The sequence below is a fragment of the Cariama cristata genome, unplaced genomic scaffold, assembly GCF_000690535.1.
Source record: "Cariama cristata isolate BGI_N322 unplaced genomic scaffold, ASM69053v1 scaffold25451, whole genome shotgun sequence".
Classification (NCBI taxonomy): domain Eukaryota; kingdom Metazoa; phylum Chordata; class Aves; order Cariamiformes; family Cariamidae; genus Cariama; species Cariama cristata.
Window position 1 is genome coordinate 3275 of NW_009600222.1, and position 19099 is coordinate 22373.

At 43.2% G+C, this 19099-nt stretch overlaps 1 protein-coding gene across 1 annotated transcript in view; it reads left to right on the top strand.

The window, feature by feature from the left end:
- The window catches only part of LOC104169141 (endoplasmic reticulum-Golgi intermediate compartment protein 3), a gene marked incomplete at its 5' end in the record, with an annotated part of 21249 nt that extends 2938 nt beyond the window's left edge, over window positions 1-18311 (top strand). Inside the window, 6 exons of the mRNA XM_009709964.1 lie at window positions 10175-10206; window positions 10871-10967; window positions 12689-12753; window positions 15027-15163; window positions 16111-16166; window positions 18232-18311. Of these exons, the coding sequence (XP_009708266.1) occupies window positions 10175-10206; window positions 10871-10967; window positions 12689-12753; window positions 15027-15163; window positions 16111-16166; window positions 18232-18311 (467 nt within the window). The remainder of the gene's footprint in view (window positions 1-10174; window positions 10207-10870; window positions 10968-12688; window positions 12754-15026; window positions 15164-16110; window positions 16167-18231) is intronic.
- Window positions 18312-19099: the final 788 nt, after the last annotated feature.

Here is a 19099-nt window from a genome sequence, read left to right on the forward strand (position 1 = left end):
AATGATGAATAATCCCCCCCCCCGCCCTCCTTTAATTACAGATAAAGAACTTGACTAGTATTAATCAGAGGACAGAACTCTGTGGGGTATTTCCAGAGCTCCCCTGGAAAGATCTCATTTGGATCATAATTCCACACAAGAACTTAGGAGCGTGTGATTTTTGATCCATTTAAGAAGATCTACTTTAATGCTCGGTCCTATTAATAATACTTAACAGAATGTCATGCACGATAAAGTTGAATGTCTAAGAGAAATCTGAATATTCCAAATGGTTATTGTCAAAACCCACATTAACCATCCAATTAAAATAATAATTTTACTAGGCCTATTTGATACAAAACTGTTATAACTGACAGTATTTTTGCTATTGCCTTCTCTTCCCTACCGATTTGAATCAGTAGAGAATCAGGGGGTGAAGAAGAATGTCAGTGTTATGGAAAGTTCTTCCCATTGCACCATTCTCCTTGCCTCGTGTCAGCATAGCCATACCACATTTTTACAGCTGATGGTTAGACCTGAGCCCATACTTTCTTTTTTGGGGGCTATTCAAATACCGGAGCTAGCACATCATCTTTTGTTCCTTACACTGTTACTCTGTCCTTCTCCTGAGAGTTACTGTTGTTTAATAGGGAATCTGCACAGGCATCTTCATGACAGTGCAAAGGGTCCTGTTCAGAAGCACTTCTTAAATCTGACTGTAAATGTAGTCCTGACCTTCGCTTCTGAACTTTTGTCGTGTGCTTGGTGTAAAAACTTCAAAACCGTAACTTCTCTCCTGGGTAGAAGCAAGTTGAAATTGCTCTTTTCAGAAAGCAGAGTACGAAGAGGAGACGCAGGACTAACATGCACATGAAACAGAACCAGCACTGCTGAAGGTGCCATTTTATTTCTGTTTTGTTCTGTTAGCTTTAACTGTGTGTAGCTTTATGGCCTTTTGTTTGAGTAGGTGCCCTAGGCTAGATGTGGCCCAGAAGAAGTCTTACTTTCCAGGGATTATTCATTTCCTGTTTGGGCTTCCTTTTGCATACACTGTTCTCTCTCCTTGCCTCTGTTTTTGTTCTTGCATACTCATATTTTGTCTTCAGAAATAATTTGCATTAAATAATACTTTATAGATTCTGAAACTCAACATAAGCTGGGGTTTGAGAGCACCCGGTGAATGTGAGCGGAATACAGGTAAAAGGCAGAGAGTGACCTTGCTCAGAGGAGTTTATCCCATTCCTCACATCCGTGAACCTTGATTCTTTGTCTTTGGCTTGGCAGAAATCCTTCCTTTAAGATGGAGAAGATCAGAGGTCCTTGTTTAGACTAGGAAAAAAGATTGAAATTACATTCAAGTTTGCTAACATTAGCTAAATATGGCAGCCTAAATTCAGTTACTTTCGTAATTAGGAGAATGCTAATGAGTAGCCACCAAAATCAAATTATCAGCAATTGCTCTCCAATTATTACTTTTTTTTTTATTTTTTAATACTGTGTGAGTGGGCAAGCCTAATGAAAGGTGCCATCTTACGAGTTTACTGATTATCAGGTTTTATTAGTTACAATCCCATTTGGTGATCCTGAGTTATTTATTGACAGTGTGGTACAGATATGTATTAATGCAGACACATATATTGACTAACAGGAATCAAAGTTTTGAAGTAGGTAGCCTACGAATCTAGTGCTCTTAAGAGATGCAAGTGCATTATCTTACCACAGGATAACATCTACTGAAATAGATTCAAACTGTATTTCACTTGTGTTTGGCATTATAAATGTCCTGAGGGTTTTTCATAAGAAAATCAAGCCTCTAAGTTCTCAAACTTTCTCAGAAAAATGCATTACCCAAATCTTATGTGACCCCAGACCTACTTCTTAAATATCTTTATACCATGGTAATCTTTATGCCCAAAGGACCTCTGATTGTCTCCTGATAATAAATTTTTTTGCAAAGTGAGTGTTGGACATTTCACTTGTTTTAACACAAGTTCTCCTTCCTGTCTGTATGCAATATTCATGTGTCTGAAGGAACCAGAAACAGTGCAAGTGCTGAAAAACTAAAACTGTGTTCAAACAAACAAAAACCAAAACAAAAAACCCAACAAGTTTGTCCACTTGTAAGAAAAATAGTTATTTTGCCTGTTTTGTTTCTACCTATGTGAATGTTAAATCCAGGCGAGATGATTTTGCTTCCATTGTTGTTGTTTGCATGGATGTTTTTCTATGCTTGTATGTAACCTTTGTTCTCATGTTCTTTTGCTGTTGGTTCCCTATTTATACGTATGTACCCAACCTAGATGAAAGCTGTTCTGCAAAGTCATTAAATAGGACTTTGCATTCCTTTTGGTTTCTCATAATCCCTAATCCCCAGGCCCGGAAGGAAATGTAATTTGGAAATTGAGGGAGGGTGGTTTTCTGTCATTAGGTAACTGAAGAGAAAGGTCCAGCTCTGCTGGATTAATGCAGTTTTTATCCATCCATCTTCACATTTCCAGTGTACCTAACTGGAAGACTCAGGAATTGATAAAGTTTGACCCCCATCATATCTATAAAAGACAAACTTCTACTGTGCTTTCCATCTTGACTGGTTCATGAGTAAGGAGGTACCATGTTCTTTTCAGCTGACTGTTGGAGGCTGAGCACGTTGTTGCTAGACCTGTTTGCGCAGCATAGACTTTGTTCATATTTTGTCTTAGTTTTCAGCATTACTAAATGTTTTAGTGTATGTTGCTAACCATTCCTCATCTCAGGTCGTCGAATTGACACGGCTGATCTTATGCCTTTGTACCATCTATAATAGTTGATTAGCCTTTAGCTAGTGTGTAAATATACTGCTTGTACTTCTTGGACAGGTGCTCGCTCTGTCTGCCTGTCCTTCGCATGCTGTGTTCCTGGAGAATCTGAGCTGAAACTTTGGGAATTTGCTTTTGAAGCAAGCAGTGATGCTGATTTTCATCCCAAGTTATTGGAAGCATTGAAAACTGGTCGCTTTAAGCCTGTACCTTGATACTTCCTCTTCAGTGTCAGAGAAGGTCCTCCTACTCCTGAATGTCATGCCAGCTGCAAATGGTCTGGTCTTGTTCCTCGGCTCATCTGTGGTACAGTTATACTGAGAAATCCCAGGTCATTAGGAGGAGGATTGAAGGAGGTCATGAGGAGGACTGAAGCACCTCCAAAGCAGACTTTTTGGCACTGAAACTAGTAGTCCTGGCTCTTTTGCATCAAGGGAAAACCGGAGTCAAACATTCTTGATATTTACAGTCTTCTGTTCCGAGCAGCACAGCCTCAAACCCTGCTTATTCATTTGGTACTGGCTGAGATTGGGCTTGCTTCGCTATTGTCTGCTCCACAGGCTTTGAATCCTAAACTGAGATTTTTATGTTCAGTTTATGCAGGGTGCAGCAGGTTTTTGTGACGTTCTCTTTCACTTGTGCCTCTCTAAGGACAGCCTCGGCTACCAGCTGTGCCTGTGTTTGTGATTCTGGATATCGTAGCTCTTCTCTTTGCAGCAGTTCACACCTTCTCTCTTTCCTTCCTGTCCCAGAGAAAATAGGAATGATTGAATGATCTAGATTTTTAACCTCCTGAGATTTGTGGTTCAGGCACTGCTTCCATTTCTGTGCATACCTGTACAGTAGCAGCCATCTTCAGCTGCGGTGGTTGGCAGCAAGTTTCCAGCATGCGGGAGAGGCCTTAATGATAGGTTCCTCAGGAGAGAGGTGATTGTCGTATCACTTCCTTCTTCCTTGCCGTATTTCTTCTAGTCAAGGGGAAGCTGAGACCTCTCATTCATCCTTTAGGTTATCTTTGGACCATTCTGTTGCTGAGGTGCCATCATCACTATTTTTTCGGGAGGACATTGCCCACCATGCTTTATTGACAGCCAGAGAGCTTTTCAGGATCCCGTAAAATGTATCATTAGATTCCTTCAGTTCCCTAGGAAAGAAGCTGATGCTGATGACAACATTCAGGACATTCTCTGTCCTAAAGACACACTCTCGATGACTGTGACGATTTCTGTGGGTGAAGCAGTTGTGTATGTGGTCTGAATGTTGTGGTTTTCTTACACCCTACGTGGTCAACTGGAGTAACAAAGTTCTCTCTGAAAGCACTATTTTTGTCATTACCATTTGTGGTGATAATTGTGGAAGGAAAAAACCCAAGCAAGCTGCTCTTTGAGACAAGGATGGTTTTGGAAAAGGAGCTACCTACTCAGAGTTGCCGAGCTTTGCCTAGAAACGTGCAAAGCTTTGTTAGCTCTCTAAGAGCAGAAATTCACTGGTCGGTTGTGCATCTTCATTAATGTTCTGCCTATGTACTTAAGGGAGGGTTTAGCCAAAGCCTATTTGAAGGCATCCTTGGACACTATGGATGACCCCTAATAGCCTCTCTTACTTTACCTACTTTTTAATGTTTTGAACGCTGAATTGCGAAAGGACATACAGTCTTTAACTGAAGACTTGTTGTCATGTTGTCACCGAAATCAGGAATAAACCTCTTAACACCAATGTAGTATTAAGAAGCAGGCATTCTCTTTATTGCATCACTGGATGCATGGGGGATCGTTCCACCTAACATGCATACCCAACTGTTACTCTGAACAGATTATATAGATACAATTGATTACATATCCATTGTAATTCCCGGAATTAAGATGTATATTCATTACTTTTCCCTGAAATCATTTACATATGGTGCCTCTCCTTTGGGCATGTGCAGTTAATTGTGGGAAGGGTCTTCTGGGGTCTTTTAAGACCCCTGGTGGTCGTCCTCTGGTGTCGGCTGGGTGACCTCGTCTTGAGTTTGCGCAGTTTAGCCTTGTAGATGTGGCAAGGGGAGGTTTGAAGATTGTTGGGTCCTTTTCAACATATCAGTGATTTATTATAGGCCTTGTGGATATGCTCTCTGTCCTCTAAACGATTTGTTGAATTAGTTTCTGTTTAATAAGTAACTGCCTATAATGTCAGTGATCAATTAGGTTCTCTTAACGTCAGTGCTCAATTAATTTATCTTTAATAAGTAACTTTCTACAATGTTGTTAACGATGTTTTAGGCATCTTCTCACTGGCAACCGAGGGCAAGTGACACCTAATTCTTTTTTCTGCAGAGACTACAGCCTCTTCCTCTGTTCCGTTTCTGGAGCCCTACGAGTTGTGGGGCTGGTACTATTGCACAGGACTTCCACAGATACCAGTTCTTCATCTCCTTTGATGAGGAACTTCCTCCTTCCTCCTCCATTGAGCTCTTCTCCTGCCCATCAACATTCTTGGAAAAAAAGTAATGTGGGACTCAGTCTCCATCAGTCGAGGACAACATTTCAGTGTGGAGCAGACCCATATCCTCTCGTTGGTCACCTGTAGAGTATTCCTTCCATAGAGGGTGTTTGTGTGAGCTCATTCTGACTTGTGTCGCAAAGCAGTGTCTGCCAGGGAATTAACCATTTTCAGCCCCAAACTGAATACTGGATCTTGAGATTCTTATTTCATTCTCAGCATTGCTAAGGAGCTTCTTTTTTAAGCTGGTAAACTGCTTTCAGAGTTTGGTTGTCTTGGTGCTGAAAGGCGCAAGGTCTTGCCCATTTCTGTGCAGATGGACAAACTGTGCTCAAGTTATAGCAAGTCTGTTTTGGAGACCACAATCGTGACATTTCCATCTGTCACTGGACTATAATCCATCAGAGCTCAAGTCGTGCTGGTTGGTGGGAATGCCTAACGTTTGTCAAGCACCCATCGGGAGGCTCTCCGTACCTTCCATACCTTCTCCTTACCAAATCCCATGCTGTTGCAGAAGCAGCACCAGGGATGTAGCATGTCGCAAAGTGGACCAAAATTGCTGTGTGAAGGATTCAGAGGCCCGTCCCGTGTAAGTCTATGACAGTTATTGGTTAGTCATGAATAGTGTTGAATATTTGTGAACAGTCTTTCAAAACAAAGAAAAAAGGAGGTTACTTAGCCTCCTTTGAGATATGCCGCCCAAACATACATTTCCTCTGCCCGCCATCCTTCTGGGTATTCACCTGTGTTGGGATCTTGCAACAGAATGAACAAAACCAACCTCATGGTTTGCTGCCTTCTCCGTGCATCAGGGGTGAGGAGAGAAGCACAGGATGGATTAAGAACAAACACTTGTTACCCAGCTTCGAGGGTTAATGTGTTGTGAATGTAAGTCTTGAGTGCACTTCCAGATAGTTTTGGTTGCTCCTAAAATGACCTTTCTGTTGCCTTCAGACTGAAAAGGAATCTAAAGATAACCAACATTGTTATCTGGCATGCTACTTTAGAGCTCACTTAACGTATATGGACATCCCACAGTATTTTTCCTTTTCGGGATTAATTCCTGGATTTTTGTTTCTGTTATACTTTAAATGCTTGCTTGTCCATACATCAGGGCTTTGGCTAGCTAGAGAGTCATTTTATACAGCCTAGAAAGCACACCAGCAAAGCTGTTTCTCTTCACCTTTTTGCTCCGAGTTCTAAATGCTGCTCTATCTGAATCTCTGTATCTTTTCATTGTAAGGCTCTGAATATTTCTTTTCTCTCCCACTGTGCTCGTTTTTGCAGTGCATGCTCTTGAGAGTAAGTGTTGCTGTATCCTTTTTTTTTTTTTCCCCCCCAAACTGTTTATTACAGAACTAACGCAATTTCTATTGTTTGCTGTGCCCGTACATCTCCTTTGAGAGGAGCTATTGATCTAGGCTGGGATACTTGGGAAGATTTCCTGAAAGCTAAAAGGAGAGCCATCCCAGGTCGTTTTTCTGTGGTAAATTGTAGGGACTGATTCACGGACTCTGGCGCGGGTAAAACCAAAGACCTTTATTGTTTACAAGTTTGTGCTTATATAGATTCACTAGCTGTCCACGCACTCTAGTTTGTTCATGGATTGGTTAACCCCTGCTGTCCACGCGCCGCAGCTAAGCTTTTAATTGGTGCTGTTAATCAAGACACACGTCTTCCAGTTTCGGTCTCACATCTGTGCTTCAAAACATTTTTATCTTCAGCTCCCTTTCTGCGCTTGCTTCATTACTTGCTTTCTCATTCTGTGTCCTTTAAGGCTATGTTGAATTGTTCAAGGTCACTCACAACACTCCCTGTGAATCCCACAGTAAATGAGGTCACCAGATGGAAGAGGTTGAGAACCTTGGTCTTAAATGATTTTAATATATCAGTGTTGGAGTTAATGTTTTGGCAGATTATTATTTGCTCTGTGCAGATAATGTAATTGAGGGAGACATGGTGACACGCTGGAGAGGCTTCTGCCTTTTGAAGTCAGATGGGATAATTATCTCATTTAATCTCATTTGTACAGTAGGATGCAGAATTTCTCCTGGGAATTCAGGAACCAAGCCTGCTAATCTCAGAATACTCGTAGGAGGTTTTCCGAGGGTTTGTGAGCCATGGGATTTTTTTAAGGGTAGTCATGGTGATTACAGGTTGAGATGTGATGTTTCCACTCAGTAACATCTGGTAGAGGGCTCAGGCTCTCGGCTTTGCTCCCTCCCTCCCCTCGCTGCAACATTTTCCGTGTTGCTCCCTGCCTCAATCCCCTCTTCACGATGCATCCTTCTGCCACTCATCATCTGCCTGCCGCTGTGCTTTTCCTCCAGAAAAGTCATGCCCAGTTTGAAAACAGGTGTCCTAGCTCACCTTGGAGCAACATGTTTGGGTAGCTGTGTCTTGGATTTCTTGCAGTCTTAATGTGTTTATTGACAGAGCCCGGAGAAGCAGTAAGTGCTGTTAACCCTGTTCTACAGGTAAAGGACTGAATTTCGGCGTCTACAGAGGCTTTGTGGCTGTTGAGGCCAGAAATGCAAGATGGGGAGAAGTCTTCAGATAGACAGCAGTTCTTAAAGCTGTGTTACTAAAACAGTGAAGAAAACTAGGTTCCATAAAACCAGACGGACTTTTGGACAAACTTCAGGTGATTGACAGGTCTCTCTATTTTACCTAGCTAGGCAACCTGAGCTGTGACCTGGAGCATATACATGTGTGCTTAGCATAATCCTGAGTGATCAAAGATAAATAAACCTGTGGTCTGGTGGCAGACTGTTTTAGAAACTGAAGGTATCAATCAGGCTTTTCCGCAGAGTTGTAAATCATTGATTGGAGAGGAGTTTTACAGAAACTAATGAATTGGTGTTTTATCTGTGGAAGGCGTGGCAGAGCACTGTGGAGAAATTTTGTTTTGGATAGCCATAACTGTTAACGTGGGTCATGCGTGATGTAAATCTAGTGTAGCAGGCTAGTTAATGGCTGGTCTTTCTCAAGTGCTGCCCTTCAGTCTCTCTGGTACTGTGCAGTTACTGTAAGACTTGTCAGCCCTACTAGTACTGGGCTCCCACTTCCATGCTAGCAAATGTGACTCCCCAAGTGTTCCAGCTGACGAGCACCATGGTCCTGCGGAGGGTTCTGGGAGCACAGCTCCCAGGAGGAGCACCCCTGTCCCTCCCGCTGCATCGCTGCCCCACGCCGGCACCAGTGCTGGGTCAGCTCTGACACCGACCTTCCTTTGGAGCTGCTCTGCCTGGAAGAAGAGCCTCACATAAAGCGATCCTTACGCTTCAGCCCGTTACGGTCTGTGATGTGGCTCGGGACCGAAAGGAGGGTGGGACAGGAATGAGCAGGAAGACGGGGGGACAAAGACTGTTTTATTCCTTTGGCAGTGGGTCAAGTTTAAATGCAGATCCACCAGAGCCAGGATCTCTGTAGAACTTTGTTGTTAACTGAAGCTTAGCCTGCTGGTGTCTGTATGAAAGGCAGCGGGACTTGACACTTGACTGACAGCTAAGCCACTTAACTCTTGACTTAAGTGCAAATAGTACTGCAGCCTGAAACGGGGGGGTGCTGGTAACAATTCAGAAAAACCGCAGCATAATCCCAAGGCGCCTTCTCCTTTCTTGCCTTTCCCCACCCACCATTTCGCATCTGTTTCCAAACTTGTAGTAGACATTTCTTTCTAAAAGCCAAGTGAGCTCTTGTAATACAAGTAAAGCTTCTGGTGTTTTACTGGAAGACAGTAACGGGAAAAAAATGAGTTCCAAGCACAGTCATGTTAAACAAATGTTTTAAAGGAGAGGCCTGTTCAAATCAGTTCTTTAGCTTTGCAGCCTGCCTTGTGCTAGGCTGTAGGTCAGAAACCCTTCAAGGGAGCAACGTACCTAATCTTTGTTAATAATGTAGAAGCACTTGGTGATCTGACTCTGTCAACTCCTAAAATAATAGCCCACGGTTTCTGAAGTGTGTTTTTCTTTGCTAAGATGAAAGGTGAGGTCTGACTTCCTGAGCATGTGAATTTGCCTGTTAAAATGCACCACAGCCTCTGGCTACTTTAAGATCATTGTGTGACTTTGGATAAACCTGGCAGAAGCAATACTGAAATGGAGTGGTAGGTTATATTTTTATCCTGAGACTGATGCTTCTGGCACTGCATAAAGTAATTGAAGTAGCCAGCCACAAGATACCCGTTGCCTCTCATTGCCCGTATCTTTGCCAGATCCCTTCTGGGGGTGCGTGGTGCTGCCGGCATCACCACATTGCTGTATGCAGGAAGGGCAGAGAGAGGACAGGCCAAATTCCCCAAATGCTAGCACTGATGACAGTCCCCTTGGCCCCACCAGTGGTTTGCAAATACCCTGCTCAGGCTGTCCCCGCAAAGACTTTTCCTTTCCCTTTGTGTTCTCTGCGCAGCAGGAACAAGGCTGACAGGCAGGGTGCTGACAGTTACTACGGTGATGATGATGATGATTTCTTTAGGGCAGTTGCATGTGATATTAAGGCACATGCTCTGCTCAGTTGCTAGTTTAAATCTGTTGTGCCTCTGTGCTTTACAGTAGAGAAGGTATGGGTATGAGGTGGTGGCCGAGGGAACAGTGAAGTTTTCCTTGCTTGCCCCTGTTTTTGCTATAGATGAAGAATACATTCAGATGAGGACTGAAATACCTTATCTGAAGTAACCCCAAATTAAAGGGACTCTTGCAATGGCTAGTCTATGTCAGGAGGGGAATTGCAGCAGTTGTATCTGTCACAGGCCCTGCTGCAAGCAAGAGAGAAACCCAGGCGATTTTCTTGTTGTTTTAGATCATGATAGAAATGAGATAGAAAAAAGATAGAAATTACCTTATAAGCTACAAGAAGGTAAATAGAAGTGCTTGTTACCACAGTCTGAACGATAGTGTTAAACTGTTTTTCCATTACAGTTCACGATCTGCAGAGCTTCGGACTTGATAATGTAAGTGTTGCCAAGACAGTGTTCTGGTTCTGTGGGTCTGTTTTCCTTCTGGATTTCCCTCCCTTTGCCACATTGAGCTCCTAGTGTGCTGATCCCGGCCGGATTTGGCTTTATGAGTCTGAGCAGAACCTGCTCAGGGATCTGCTTTCACACAGGGCTCCCAAGTATGTTCTGGCACATCTGCCTGTCACTTGGCAAGCCCGCTCCCTCTTCCTCAGACTGCCTTGCTCCTTCATCTGTGCTTCCCAGTTTTCTAAGGTTGACATTTTCACAGCTGCTTCTGGATCTGTTGGGAGTTTCCCTCGTGCTGGGAGGAAAGCAAATGACACCCATAGCTGTTGCACCGAGGGAGCTGGCAGCATGGTGCTCCCATGGCAGGGAGAGGAGTGGGTGGGAGAGCCTGCTTGGTAGATGGGAGAGAAGGGCACTGGGATCTGGGGATTTCCTGCAGGAAGAGGAGAAATTTCACATCTTGGAATCTCCTGTGAAGAAAAAAGAAGAGCAAGTGCTTTGGAGCTTACTGTTAGGACGCATGGAGTGAGGGAGGACCTGTCTCTGTTCCAGAGCCACACTCAGAAAAATAGACAAATAATTAACTTCAGGCCCCTCACCTTGCCCCTCGGATGCTGTGCAGTTGTTTGAGTTCCTAGCATTTCCATTTCAGATCAATATGACGCACTATATCAAACATCTCTCCTTTGGAAGGGATTATCCGGGCATTGTGAACCCTCTGGATGGGACGGACGTCACTGCAGAACAAGGTAAAAGCCAGCTGAGAGAAACCTCTTTTTAAGTGTCTGTATTACTAAGTGTTAGAACGTGAGCAAAGTTCCCAGTCTTTATCAAGAACCCTGACAGCGTTGTGTGAAACGTGGACTCCTCCACCTTGTGCTCTTCCTGGAACAGCTGGCTTCATGCATCTGGAACAAATCTGCCAATGTGTTTTGATTCTGTGACCTTTCTGAGAGATCTCTCTTTTCAGTGTTAATGGATGCACAACAGCAGGTACAGCACATCATTATTAAATGCCTGCATCGGGGGTTGTTCAGGGAGAGCCCTGTCTGGCTGCTGTGTGCAGTAGGAGATAATCAGAAGATGCAGGATAGAGAAAAAAGGCCTAATTGGTAGTTACTGGAGAGCTGTGGTGTCTGCCTGACTTTGACCCGAGAGTAACAGCTGAACAGCTGCAGTGAAGTTGAAATATTGCTGATCTTTTCTAGATAGCTCCAGTTTGCTGGCTTGAGAAGGAAAGACAATTCTCCCCTCATGCCACTGCTGCTCAAACTATAATCTTGGTTTATTCATACAAGCCTGCTTGTGTGCAGTTTCCATGAAAGATCCTGACCGTACCACTTTATATGCCACTGCAGAGATTAGTGGGATTTTTTTTTTGATCCACTGAAGTCTGCCAAGTTTGTCTTTGCAGGTACATGGGATGCTGTTATATAGCAAAGCTTGGAGAAGGCAGTCGTTTGCTTTGAGGTGGTGCTAGGACTCTTAATCCTACCTGAATCCATTCTTTTAAATTTTCCACCATGGGTTTTAAGTCCTGTACCCAAATGAAAGGATGGTGCTTAAAATAAAATACAGAAAAATGAAAAGGTGATATAATGCTCGATATGATTGTGATGCTGTAGTTTTTCTGTGAAGTAACAAACTCTGAGAAGGGGGCCTGTAGCTGGCTGGTAAAATTCTCTCTAGGCTGAAGCTTTCCATCCTGGGCCTCGGAGAAGCAGTTGGCAGATTCTTGAGGAATTAGGACTGAAGACCTGCTCTGGAACAGAAATGGGAGTAGATGGCAGGTCAAATTTACATTTATTGCAGACCAGCTAAAGATATTATATACGAGAATTACTTCTGTAGAAATGGATGAATAATCTTCTCCTCTAGGGAATTTCATAGAAAATAGGTTTTCAAAGCGACTCCTGCCTTCCATTACCCTTAAGAGAACTCAAGGAACAGGTTGGTCTGAGGCAGCAGCAGGAGTTCTCCTCCTATTTTTTTTTCTTCTCTGATCCAGATCTTCCTTTTCATCTCCTGATAAAAACCAGGCTTCTACAGGAATAAACTGTGGTGTTATTTGAAGTTGATACAGGATACTCATTTAGAGTTGAGTATGTTTTCTTAGGGCTATGCTGTTAAATATAAAGGTTTTCATGTGCTAGAATAAGAATTTTCAGGAAGGTGTACTGGTAAAAACCATAGCAATATAACTGGTTTGTAGACAGTTTTCAATGTAGTCAAGACCAAAATGCCAGTAGTTTTGGTTTTGGTTGGAAGAGGAACAAGATTCACTTCGGCAAAAGGAAAACTCGTGTCAGACATTAACTTTACTGTCCTTGAAAACCTCCAGTAGATGTTGTGCAGAAAGATGTTCCCTAACAAGTTGAACAAAACCAGTTTGTGTCTATACCTAACCTGTCAGTTCAGCTTTCCGGCTCTTCAGCGGTTATTAATTGTGTCTCTCTGTCTTTGCTTATAGCTTCCATGATGTTTCAGTATTTTGTCAAAGTGGTCCCCACGGTGTATATGAAAGTAGATGGTGAAGTAAGTACCTTTTTTCCCCTATTGCTTTGGCAAGTGAAAGTCTTCAGGCTTTCTCCTCATATTCTGATGCTGACCATATCTGAACTCTGGTGGAAGCAACGCAATCTGTTTGACTTTCTTTGTATCACCACCCCAGCAAGAATAACAATTTCTGTGGTGTAATGTTATCTGTAATGTTGCAGCAATGATGAAGCAGATTTCAGCCTTCTCCATCATGTGGGCAGATCAAAGTGACCATGCCATTTTCATCATGTTCCCTCAGAGTGCATGCTGAGGAGAAGTCAAAGCAGCAAGGAGATTCTAAAAATGTTCTTTGGAGAATAACCCAAGATCAGCTTGTCTCCAATTTAATAACTCCTTCAGCCTCCAGAATAGGGTGGCTAGATTTCCAGCCCTACTTTCAGAATATGTCCTTCTTTTGGGACAGGTAGGATAAACAAATTACTGAGGAGATACCTGGGTGAGACAAAGATCCTGAGAATGGAGACAAACTTAGACTCTCTTCTGAAGCCAGCCTGAGGGAGCAGAAAGACTGTGATTTCTTTCCTTCGTTTGGAAGTGTTTATTTTGATTGCCGTCATTCTGCAGGGGATCTCAAGAGCTACAGAGAGCCCCTTTTTAAAAACCAAACCAAACCTGGCAGTTACCGTTATTTGAGCCCCCATAGTCTTAGGGCAGCAGAATGAATGATGTAAGCTGTTATGTTTCTTTTGGAAAGAAAACAGCAGCAGAGGCAGCAGCTCTACTGTTGTGCAGAGTTCAGCACCAGTTCTACCTAGTGTACTTGCCCAGCCCTGTGAGGAAGAGACAGGCGCCGTGTGCCCTGGTACCTCTGAACATTCACGTACGAGATGGCTTAGCTCCCTAGCTGTCTCCCAGGTTTTGGTGCTCTATCCTGTACGCTGCACAGGTGGTCCATGCCCAGCTTCGCTTTAACACCAAACCCAAGTGTGGTCCTGGGCCTTGTTCAGTACAAGGACTGATCTGCCTGTGGATGAAACTGTGCCAGAATTTGACTCCCTTGTCCTACGCAGTTTTACAACGCCATGCAAACCCCGCGACACTGGGAACCCTTACCACCTCATGCTCTTCACCCAAACTCGTGCCACTCTTGGGCCTGTACCACATATCCCTGCAATCAGAACAACATACTGCTGCACATCCGCACAACCTTCATGTTGCTTTAGGCACTCTGAAGTGTAAATCACTGGCAGATTATTAATTATGTCAGAGGCTGTGTAGGAACCACAAATCTGAGGAGCCACACAGCCACAGTTGATACAATGCAAACATTCAAGTGAAGCTGTCCTAGAGCAGTGTGGGCAGAGCACTCTACATCTACCTTTCCAATGGATTCTGTTAGTTTGTATTTCTTCATCTGCCCTAAAGACTGGAACTGTTTGCAAGGCTCAGTTCTCATGTGATAAATCCTTATGTGGACCACCCTTTCTTCAGTCCCCTGCTGAGAGAGGACCCATCTGTTCTTTCCTGGAAGTTGGATGGGAGTTAACCTCTGTGAGGCAATACTGGGAGAACCTTCAGACCACGTTTGAAGCTCATTCTGCTTGGATTCAGGATGCCTCTGCAGTTTCTGCGGATGACGAATTCCTGAAGTACAAAGGATTGTTAATCGGAGCCCTATTCTTGTGGCCACCTCCCAGTATACCATGGCTTCTATTTCTCTTGATGAAATCTCGCAGTCTACTGTAAAGCTGTTGTTCAGTTTTCAAAGGACTTTTCCTGTCAAAAGCATTGCTTTTTGTTAGTCACCAGGAGAGGAATCCATGCAGACCATGCTGCTTATACTGATGGTAACTATGGATCCACATGTGCTGCGAGATGTATACCAGGGGCTGTGTTATAAATTCAGTGCTTGGAACCCCCAAATGTGGAATTTGGTAAAGAAACTGGATAGTATCTTTCTCAGCTTGGGTCATAACCTGTGTCAGATAGCTTCTTAGGGATGATAGGACTTGCGGTTGAGATCGAGAGGGACGGCTTATGCCATTACTTGCCAGCAGAGACCAAAACAGTCCAGCCTGGGGACTAATGCATCACTCATTCTTTGGGCTAGCTGGGACTTTAACTGGTAGCCTGTAGTAAAAATAGACTTGATCCTGGTGATGTTCTTTATGACCCTTTGTAACCACTGTGATGCCCCCTGCAAGTGAGTGGGCAGGGCTACCTTGATGCGGTTCACTGAATTCATGTTTTAGTAGCCTTTCCTATTCCTCGTTAACAAAACAACGTTTGCTGTGTTTGTTTCCTGCTAGGTAGTAAGGACTAACCAGTTTTCGGTTACACGACATGAGAAGATAGCCAGCGGGCTACTAGGAGACCAGGGTCTGCCTGGTGTATTTGTGCTGTATGAACTTTCGCCCATGATGGTGAAGCTGACAGAGAAACACAGGTAAGAGATGTTTCAATCTATTTCATTCACCCTCCATTGATTTTGTCATTTTGCGTAGCTTAAAAGTCCATCCTCGCTTAGACGTGACAGTGCAAATGCCTGAAAGCCATCCAAGCCCCTTCCCAGTCAGTGGAGAGAAGATGCCCTTCCTCTCCATGTGAATGTCTGAAAGGGATTGGGGCTTTTCTGATATTACCTGAAGCGTTTTGATCCCGTATCAAGATGGAGAAGGATTGGTGCAGTGAGCAAAGTCTGATGTAATGATTCTCAGTTCAGACTAATTTCCTCAAAGTCTTTTTTTAATGGGAAGATTAGATTTGTATAGCATACCCCTCTTATCAGCACCTACAGCAGCACCCGTACTGATCTGACCTGGTTACTTACTCTGCATTTGCTGTAGCTTTTCTGCATGTTGTAGTCAGTGTGGAACCTCTTTCTTCTTTCCTCTGTTAATCACAGGCATGTAATTGCAGGGGAATGGAAAGAGTTGTAGCTATCCAATCTTTTAGGGTCATAATGAGGGACAGCCAATGTCTGTACCTTAAAATGTATTAACATGTGCTTAGGGATTTAGTTTTTGTGGTACAGCAGCCTGCTGTCTGGGTAGGAATGGATAAAATCTTAGAGATTAAAAGGTCCATCCTTTAGGTTTATAAATGTAGTTACCTTCTAGTGTTGCTATTGAACTCATTAGAGCGCACTGCTTTAATGCTACTTAAAGCTGCTCAGTAAAAGTATCAGTGACAAACTCCATTCTGTAGGCAATGGGAGTTATTTAATTGTTAAATCTGTTAATTGTCAGCTATTGATATTTATATAATGCATACTTGTGTGTGATGATGAACATTATGAGAATTATGAATTAATTTTTATTAGTTAATTGTTACTTTCCTGACATATTGGTATCTAAACTCATGCTGGTGGTTTAAATTTTTTCCTCATTCTAGGTCGTTTACACACTTTCTCACGGGAGTTTGTGCCATCGTTGGAGGCATATTTACAGGTATTGCACCTTTCAATCCTTTTTCTTTCTAAAGTATAAACATTTGCCATCTTACTCTTTCTAAAGTCCACATGGCTCTTAATAAATCCTTGTTTGATGAGGAGAGATGATTTCAGCCTTCAGGAGGGGATGTAGCGTGTTCTGCAGAGCCGTGGGAGTGGCGTTAGATTGTAACTAGCACTGCAGGCTTTCAAGATGCTGTAGATGATGTAGACCTATTACAACATTTCATGTGATAAAATATTTCATTATGATGTAGACCTATCATAATATTTCAGTTTGGTGCTCTACAGCATATTTTGTTCTCAAATAATGCAGTCTTTCACATAACCATATGAATGCATCTGTACTGTTTTCTTGGCCAGCTTGGGTCTGCAAGCAGATAGTTGCTTTCATGTGGAACCAAAGCCAGTAAAATCTGTGCACCCAGGTCGCCATGGGCATAGCCATCTCAGAGGTCTCAAACTGTGTTCCCAGACATAGGAGCTCCAGTGAGGGCTCTGCAGGGACTAAAAGTAGCTCTCGCAGCTAGACAGGATCCTGTAAGGAGAGGCTGTTCCTGCAGAGCCATTTGAGTGTCTGGACTTCATTCTCAGTGCTCGCTTCTGGAATAGCTAATCTGTATCTGCTCAGCTCTGTGTGTGTGACAGAGCCCGGCCTTGGTCCAGCCTTGCACTCCAGCTGAAACAGGGTACTCTGAAACATAGTCAGAGATGTTCATGTAGCTGTGATGGGCCAACCTGGAGATCTGATCAGCAGATCTTACTGGATCTGAGAAGCCAGCTGCTGTATCATGTAACACCTGTATCACATACCTATATCACATAATACCTTCCTCTGCAAGGTTTTCCCATCACCTGAGGTGTCTCAATGCTCAATTAACCTCATACTGTTAAGCAGGTTGTCTGTCTGTAATAAATTTGACTATACTCATTTCTATGGTTGAGTCAGGGAAGGGCTTTCAGAAATTATTTTCATGACAAATGCAAGTGCCCTGTAGCACTGATGAGGTTTGACAGCCAGTCCATAGTGTTTGCTGCCATACACCATGTTCAGATTCTCTGTATTCTAGAAGACAAATCAAATCAGCTGTGTAACGGTTTTTGTGTTACAGCATCAAATTGACTCCACAAGTAGAGATAATTTCAGGGCAAAACAACCACAGAAGACAGTCATCTGAAGCATTACTTGAAGACCAGATAGTAAGGCAAATAATTCCATATGCTACAGTAATAAACAGAAGACTCAGTTCCCATTTTAGCTGCTACTCTACGTATGTATTGGAACGTCTGTCTTTGTCTAGGGCCAAGTAATCGCTTACTTATTCCTTAGATTGAGAAGCTGAATAAAAGAAAAAAAGAACATGAAGCTTCATAAAGGCATTGAAAATTCCCTGTGTTCCCTCCCTGGCGGGAGCTCAGGGTTCCTGTCCTGTGAAAACCACCTCGATGGATGCAGGGTTGTCTGGGACTTCTGGTGCAGTAGACCCGTTATGAGCTTTTCTGTGGTCCCAAACAAGCACTGAATTAATAGGCTCCTTCAGTGCTGCAGAGATTTGGGGAAAATACTGCAGAAAGAACTAAAGGCATCGGTTTGTTTTGCTTTGTGTCCTTGGGTAAACATTGCGGTCTCCGATAAAGAGCATCCATCTAGGGCAGCATCGGGTAGAGTAGCGTACTTTTAAGGTTACTGTGAAATGAGCAAGAAATGGGAAACATGCCCTTGGGAAGTGGGGTCAGGGCAGGGACATGGCATAAAGCTGTCAGCATCAAGTTCCTCTCCGAACTCTTCACTCATCAGTGAACACACGTGACTCAGCCTGTCTCATTTATACTTCTGTAAGAGAAAACTTTTTCTGGAGAAGCGTGATCACCTCTGCCCTGCAAGCTGTATCTTGTCTGTCCTACTGAGGCATATATCTGAGCAGCAGCAGCTGTTTTCTGTCTGGGGGAGCTGGAATTCCTTTCCACTGACAGAAGGGTTTGTGTTTGTTTTTTTTTTTCCCCTGGGAGTTGTTCTCTCTGTGAGGCATGTCTGGCTTAATCCATCTGTTTTTTCCTTTTAGTTGCAGGATTCATTGACTCCTTGATCTATCACTCAGCACGTGCCATCCAGAAGAAAATTGAACTTGGGAAGACAGCATAAATAAGCAATGACCTCACCCCACAAAAAAACCTCTAAGGAGAGCTATACAGGTTTTTAGAAACACAAGTGATCTTCTGAGCGTGCAGAGAAGAGTTTTGGAGTTACCAGATGGCCCCACTGCTCTTATGTTACTGTCCCATCATTCTTTGGCATTAATTTGTAGATGGAACTGCTTGAACCTTGCTGCTATAAAGATTGGCCATCTTGTCTGGCTGTGCAGACCCTACTGTAAAAAGCCTTTTGTGTCAGTCCATGTTCATCCAGTTCCACCCTCTCCCCAAAAGAGATGCTGGAGATACTGCATTCTGTTTGCCTCCAGGAATAGTGTACAGTGTTGTCATGAGACCTGGAACGAATTGAAGTTGCCATCATAAGCTTTCTAGCAACACCATCTAGCTTTTTTAATTTTTCTTAAAAATATTTCTGAGTGTCCTGATGCTGTATGCCAAATCTCTGAAAACGTGCGCTTTCCTTCCAGCTGTCCTGGGCAACGTGGTGAGACCTAGCACTTCAGATGTGCTTCCTGTGCCGTGGGGCATTGCAGTTGCTCCAGATTCCTGCTCTTATGAAAGATGCAAGTTGATGTTTCAGCAAAAAAAGTGTTTGGAGTTTTAATTGATTTTTAAATTGGATTATGTTTTCATTTCCCCTCTGTTTATATTTTGAAATAAAGTCCATCCTCTGTGTCTTTTGGTAAAGCATTTGGAAGAATAATTAAATTATTTGAACTAATCCTTATACTGAATTGGAAATTATAATTAAACACACACCTGTGTTGTAGCAAAGTA